The 7,229-nt window shown below is 44.5% G+C and overlaps 1 protein-coding gene across 1 annotated transcript; it reads right to left on the reverse strand.

The window, feature by feature from the left end:
- Positions 1–2,475, reverse strand: LOC120038019 (chymotrypsin A-like). Its single transcript, XM_038983961.1, has 6 exons — positions 2,422–2,475; positions 1,720–1,903; positions 1,388–1,466; positions 1,015–1,195; positions 560–693; positions 1–212 (listed from the first exon to the last, which is right to left on the reverse strand). Exons 1-6 carry the CDS (start codon positions 2,471–2,473, stop codon positions 51–53), a joined length of 792 nt encoding a protein of 263 aa, XP_038839889.1. The 5' UTR covers positions 2,474–2,475; the 3' UTR covers positions 1–50.
- Positions 2,476–7,229: the final 4,754 nt, after the last annotated feature.

The raw sequence follows: 7,229 nt of genomic DNA on the forward strand, positions 1-7,229 counted from the left end.
TACGTTACTAGAAACGACTTTTATTTTATTATTGAGATGAAGCTGAAAACTTAGTTGGAGGCGATGGTCTGGTCGATGTAAGAGCGGAGCTCGGTGACGCGGGCGTACACTCCGGGCATAGTGGTGGTGCAGGTTCCACTGCCCCAGGACACAATACCAACCAGGGTCCAGGCACCAGCCTTCTCACAGACCAGGGGGCCACCAGAGTCACCCTGCAGGAACACAAAAAGAGTTAGTCTCTCTCTCTAGGGATTTATTTTTATGTTCAGAGTTTGTGCTCGGCTGTTTCCAAAAAAGTTAAGAACTAAGGAAACACCGAGCTTTTGTTGATGCAATGACTGTTTAAGCTAAAGTGTAAATAACTGTAAAAGTTCAGATTGAACTTCCATTAGTCAGATGGTGGAAGGTTCAGTGTCATGGTAACAGTGCGTCAGGGTGCCATATGGTTTGTGTACGCTTGCAAAAATCAGGGATTCTTCTAACTAGGAAGTCTGAAAACCCTGGCAATGTTTTGGCAGTTGACCGGAATGTTCCAACCCTATGGTTTGTGTTTTCTTACCATGCAGGAGGAGGCGCCATCGGCTCCAGCGCAGATCATAAGGTCGCTGATTTTGGAGCCCCAGAACTTCTGGCATTGAGCCTTGGTCAGCAGGGGAAGAGCAGCCTGCTGCAGCAGGGCAGGGGTGTCAGCAGCTGGAACCAGAGGACACCAAGGGTCAGGTAACACTTAAAAACCGATTAGCCAATCACCATTTTCTCACATTTATTAGACTACTAGCAACTCAGGACTACACTGAAACCCAACTGAAACGTCATTTTTTTCTAATAGATTGAGCCAACTGAAATGGAATCTTTCAAATAGATTGAGCCAACTGAAATGGAATCTTTTAAATTGATTGAGCCAACTGAAATGGAATCTTTCAACTATACCGAACATACCGCTAGTCAAAAAAACGAAACCAAAGTTTGTCAGACTTTACAATGAGACCTAGAAAAGCTGTCGTGATTGGTTACCGTTGTAGCGGGTCAGACCCCAGCCGGAGGTCACACACGTCATCCCACCGGGGAAGTCATCGTTGGTCTCAGCAACGCACACGGGGGACACACGGGTTCCCAAGAGGGCGGGGGTGGCCAGCTTGATCAGGGTGATGTCGTTGTTGATGGTGAAGCCGTTGTATTTGGGGTGCTTGAAGACCTAGTACGGACACAAGGCGACAACGTTTGAGAATTTAGATTGAATGTTAATCCACTGAGCAGATCATTATCGTTTGAGTTGATGTGACTTCAAAAGGTGGAACTTTTTACTGATCTTTATCTTTACTTCAAAATAAAAGTCTAGATGTTAAAAGTTGTAGTAATAGTTGTGTGTGTGTGTGTGGTTGTTTACCTGGCCAACATTGATGGTCTGGATGTTCTCAGCGTTGGACGAGCGATCGTGCTCTCCCAGGATCACACGGTGAGAGGTCCTGAAATAGTTTCACAAAATTAACATAATTTAGCTACTTTAGCAATATGCTAGCCGGCTTTGAGCTAATTAGCATTAGCATTATCTAGTTTATAGCTAGTTTTTAGTTAGTTAGCATTAGCTAGCTTTTAGCTAGTTAGCAATAGCTAGCTTTTAGCTAGTTAGTATGAACATTAGTTAGATTTTAGCTAGTTTTTAGCTAGTTAGCATGTTGCTACACTTATGAAGGTAATGGCTCAGCAGCCAGCACTCACTTCACGCTGCAGTGGGCAGCAGTCACAACCCAGTTCTCGTTGATCAGAGAGCCGCCGCAGAAGTGGAATCCAGTGTAGTCCTGGAGGGACACCTGCCAGGGCCAGGAGCCGGGCACAGCCTCTTCACCGTTGACGATGCGGGAGTAACCAGACACCACAGGCTGGATGGCGGGGGTTCCACAGCCTAAAGACAGAGATTATGGGTCAGGGGTCAGGTTTGGCTGCTCTAACAGAGATTCTAACAGTGACAGTTTCTGAAATACGTCTATACAGAATATAAATACATTGCTGCCTATTGTAGTACCACTTGAAATGTTATTGAGGAATCCTAAAAGGTATCCTACAATACATCCTACAAGGTATCCTACAAGAGGTATCCTACAAGAGGTATCCTACACGGTATCCTACAAGGCATCCTACAAGATATCCTACAAGGCATCCTACAAGATATCCTACAAGGCATCCTACAAGGTATCCTATAAGGTATCCTACAAGGTATCCTACAAGGCATCCTACAAGAGGTATCCTACAAGAGGTATCCTACAAGAGGTATCCGACAAGAGGTATCCGACAAGAGGTATCCTACAAGGTATCCTACAAGGTATCGTAACAAGGTATCCTACAAGAGGTATCCTACAAGAGGTATCCTACAAGAGGTATCCTACAAGGCAGACATTGGCATACACATGGACATTTTCTCACCGTAGGCTACGCCGGCGAAGGCAAGGCAGGAGAGAAGCAGCAGACAGTTCATGTTTTCAGCGTGATGGAGTGAGGCACACAGCGGGGTCTTTTATACAGGAACCACTGGTCCACTGTGTGTGTGTGTGTGTGTGTGTGTGTACCTCACCTGTCCCTCTGCAGATAACGGGACATTTTCTCACACCGTTATAGAACATTACGGGGTTACGAAAAGGGCATTTTGTTGGAATATTTATTGAAAATGACCAATGGAAAAAAATGATGGAGACAATGTTGGCTTGTGGTAAATCATTACCCAAAGGATAGCCTGAAAGCATGATAGCTATGTTACTTAGACAACTCGTGAAGGGCGGCAGGTAGCCTCGCTCTCTCTGAAAGCATGATAGCTATGTTACTTAGACAACTCGTGAAGGGCGGCAGGTAGCCTCGCTCTCTCTGAAAGCATGATAGCTATGTTACTTAGACAACTCGTGAAGGGCGGCAGGTAGCCTCGCTCTCTCTGAAAGCATGATAGCTATGTTACTTAGACAACTCGTGAAGGGCGGCAGGTAGCCTCGCTCTCTCTGAAAGCATGATAGCTATGTTACTTAGACAACTCGTGAAGGGCGGCAGGTAGCCTCGCTCTCTCTGAAAGCATGATAGCTATGTTACTTAGACAACTCGTGAAGGGCGGCAGGTAGCCTCGCTCTCTCTGAAAGCATGATAGCTATGTTACTTAGACAACTCGTGAAGGGCGGCAGGTAGCCTCGCTCTCTCTGAAAGCATGATAGCTATGTTACTTAGACAACTCGTGAAGGGCGGCAGGTAGCCTAGCAGTTGGGCCAGTAACCTAAAGGGTCGCTGGTTCAAATACCTGAGCGGACAAGGTGGAAAAAATCTGTTGATGTGCCCTTGTCCTCGACACGAAACCCTCATTTGCTTCAGGGGTGCCATACTACTATGACTGACCCTGTAAAACAACACATATCATACTACTATGGCTGACCCTGTAAAACAACACCTATCATACTACTATGACTGACCCTGTAAAACAACACCTATCATACTACTATGACTGACCCTGTAAAACAACACCTATCATACTACTATGACTGACCCTGTAAAACAACACCTATCATACTACTATGACTGACCCTGTAAAACAACACCTATCGTACTACTATGACTGACCCTGAACAACAACACCTATCATACTACTATGACTGACCCTGTAAAACAACACCTATCATACTACTATGACTGACCCTGTAAAACAACACCTATCATACTACTATGACTGACCCTGTAAAACAACACCTATCATACTACTATGGCTGACCCTGTAAAACAACACCTATCATACTACTATGGCTGACCCTGTACAACAACACCTATCATACTACTATGACTGACCCTGTAAAACAACACCTATCATACTACTATGACTGACCCTGTAAAACAACACCTATCATACTACTATGACTGACCCTGTACAACACCTATCATACTACTATGGCTGACCCTGTACAACACCTATCATACTACTATGGCTGACCCTGTAAAACAACACATTACACTGCACCTATCATACTACTGTGACTGACCCTATAAAACAACACCTATCATACTACTATGGCTGACCCTGTACAACACCTATCATACTACTATGGCTGACCCTGTAAAACAACACCTATCATACTACTATGACTGACCCTGTAAAACAACACCTATCATACTACTATGACTGACCCTGTACAACACCTATCATACTACTATGACTGACCCTGTACAACACCTATCATACTACTATGACTGACCCTGTAAAACAACACATTACACTGCACCTATCATACTACTGTGACTGACCCTATAAAACAACACCTATCATACTACTATGGCTGACCCTGTAAAACAACACCTATCATACTACTATGGCTGACCCTGTAAAACAACACATTTCACTGCACCTATCATACTACTATGTCTGACCCTGTAAAACAACACCTATCATACTACTATGTCTGACCCTGTAAAACAACACCTATCATACTACTATGACTGACCCTGTAAAACAACACCTATCATACTACTATGACTGACCCTGTAAAACAACACCTATCATACTACTATGACTGACCCTGTAAAACAACACCTATCATACTACTATGGCTGACCCTGTAAAACAACACCTATCATACTACTATGACTGACCCTGTAAAACAACACCTATCATACTACTATGGCTGACCCTGTAAAACAACACCTATCATACTACTGTGACTGACCCTATAAAACAACACCTATCATACTACTATGACTGACCCTGTAAAACAACACCTATCATACTACTATGACTGACCCTGTAAAACAACACCTATCATACTACTATGACTGACCCTGTAAAACAACACCTATCATACTACTATGACTGACCCTGTAAAACAACACCTATCATACTACTATGGCTGACCCTGTAAAACAACACCTGTCTGCTACTATGGCTGACCCTGTAAAACAACACATCACTACTACTATGGCTGACCCTGTAAAACAACACCTATCATACTACTATGACTGACCCTGTAAAACAACACCTATCATACTACTATGGCTGACCCTGTAAAACAACACCTATCATACTACTATGACTGACCCTGTAAAACAACACCTATCATACTACTATGACTGACCCTGTAAAACAACACCTATCATACTACTATGACTGACCCTGTACAACACCTATCATACTACTATGGCTGACCCTGTACAACACCTATCATACTACTATGGCTGACCCTGTACAACACCTATCATACTACTATGACTGACCCTGTAAAACAACACATTTCACTGCACCTATCATACTACTATGACTGACCCTGTAAAACAACACCTATCATACTACTATGACTGACCCTGTACAACAACAGGTTTCACTGCACCTATCATACTACTATGACACCTGTCTGTATGTAAACAACATCAGTAGAAAAAGGGACACCGTGTTCTGTTTTTCCAGGCAGTTAGTAAATGTTATAGTGTTTAAGCAGGTGATACTTTCTATCATCATGAACAGGTTGTTTGAAGGGTTTGATTCATAAAACAAGATATTTCAGAAATGTTGGTAAATTGACATTCATTAAAAACACATCTAGTAAAATAGATAATAGATCTATCTTTTAATCTGACCATGACATGGGCTAGTGAAAAGACTGTCATGATTTTGTTTGAAATATATTGCAATGAAATTGTATTTTAGAGAGAATCATCATGCTATACAGAATATCCCTTTACCTCCCCACTGTCCCCTATATATAACCTTCCCTGCCCACTGTCCCCTATATTGTCGCCTATATATCCCTTTACCTCCCCATAGTCCCCTATATATCCCTTTACCTCCCCACTGTCCCCTATATATAACCTTCCCTCCCCACTGTCCCCTATATTGTCCCCTATATATCCCCATTGTCCCCTATATATCCCTTTACCTCCCCATAGTCCCCTATATAATCCCCTATATATCCCCACTGTCCCCTATATATCCCCACTGTCCCCTATATATCCCCACTGTCCCCTATATATCCCCACTGTCCCCTATATATCCCCACTGTCCCCTATATATCCCCTTCCCTCCCCATAGTCCCCTATATATCCCCTTCCCTCCCTATAGTCCCCTATATATCCCCTTCCTTCCCCATAGTCCACTATATATCCCTTTACCTCCCCACTGTCCCCTATATAGTCCCCTATATATCCCTACTGTCTCCTATATATCCCCACTGTCTCCTATATATCCCCTTCCCTCCCCATAGTACCCTATATATCCCCTTCCCTCCCCATAGTCCCCTATATATCCCCTTCCCTCCCCATAGTCCCCTATATATCCCCTTCCCTCCCCATAGTCCCCTATATATCTCCATCTCTCCCCATAGTCCCCTATATATCCCCTTCACTCCCCATAGTCCCCTAATCATCCCCTTCCCTCCCCATAGTCCCCTATATATCCCCTTCACTCCCCATAGTCCCCTAATCATCCCCTTCCCTCCCCATAGTCCCCTATATATCCCCTTCCCTCCCCATAGTCCCCTATATATCCCCTCCTCTCCCCATAGTCCCCTATATATCCCCTTCACTCCCCATAGTCCCCTAATCATCCCCTTCCCTCCCCATAGTCCCCTATATATCCCCTTCACTCCCCATAGTCCCCTAATCATCCCCTTCCCTCCCCATAGTCCCCTATATATCCCCTTCCCTCCCCATAGTCCCCTATATATCCCCTTCCCTCCCCATAGTCCCCTATATATCCCCTTCCGTCCCCATAGTCCCCTATATATCTCCATCTCTCCCCATAGTCCCCTATATATCCCCTTCACTCCCCATAGTCCCCTAATCATCCCCTTCCCTCCCCATAGTCCCCTATATATCCCCATTGTCCCTTATATATCCTCTTCCCTCCCCATAGTCCCCTATATATCCCCATAGTCCCCTATATATCCCCTTCCCTCCCCATAGTCCCCTATATATCCCCTTCCCTCCCCATAGTCCCCTATATATCCCCATTGTCCCTTATATATCCCCTTCCCTCCCCATAGTCCCCTATATATCCCCATTGTCCCTTATATATCCCCTTCCCTCCCCATAGTCCCCTATATATCCCCTTCCCTCCCCATAGTCCCCTATATATCCCCTCCTCTCCCCATAGTCCCCTATATATCCCCATTGTCCCCTATATATCCCCTTCCCTCCCCATAGTCCCCTATATATCCCCTTCCCTCCCCATAGTCCCCTATATATCCCCATTGTCCCTTATATATCCCCTTCCCTCCCCA

Source organism: Salvelinus namaycush, unplaced genomic scaffold, assembly GCF_016432855.1.
Source record: "Salvelinus namaycush isolate Seneca unplaced genomic scaffold, SaNama_1.0 Scaffold2038, whole genome shotgun sequence".
NCBI classification, from domain to species: Eukaryota; Metazoa; Chordata; class Actinopteri; order Salmoniformes; family Salmonidae; genus Salvelinus; species Salvelinus namaycush.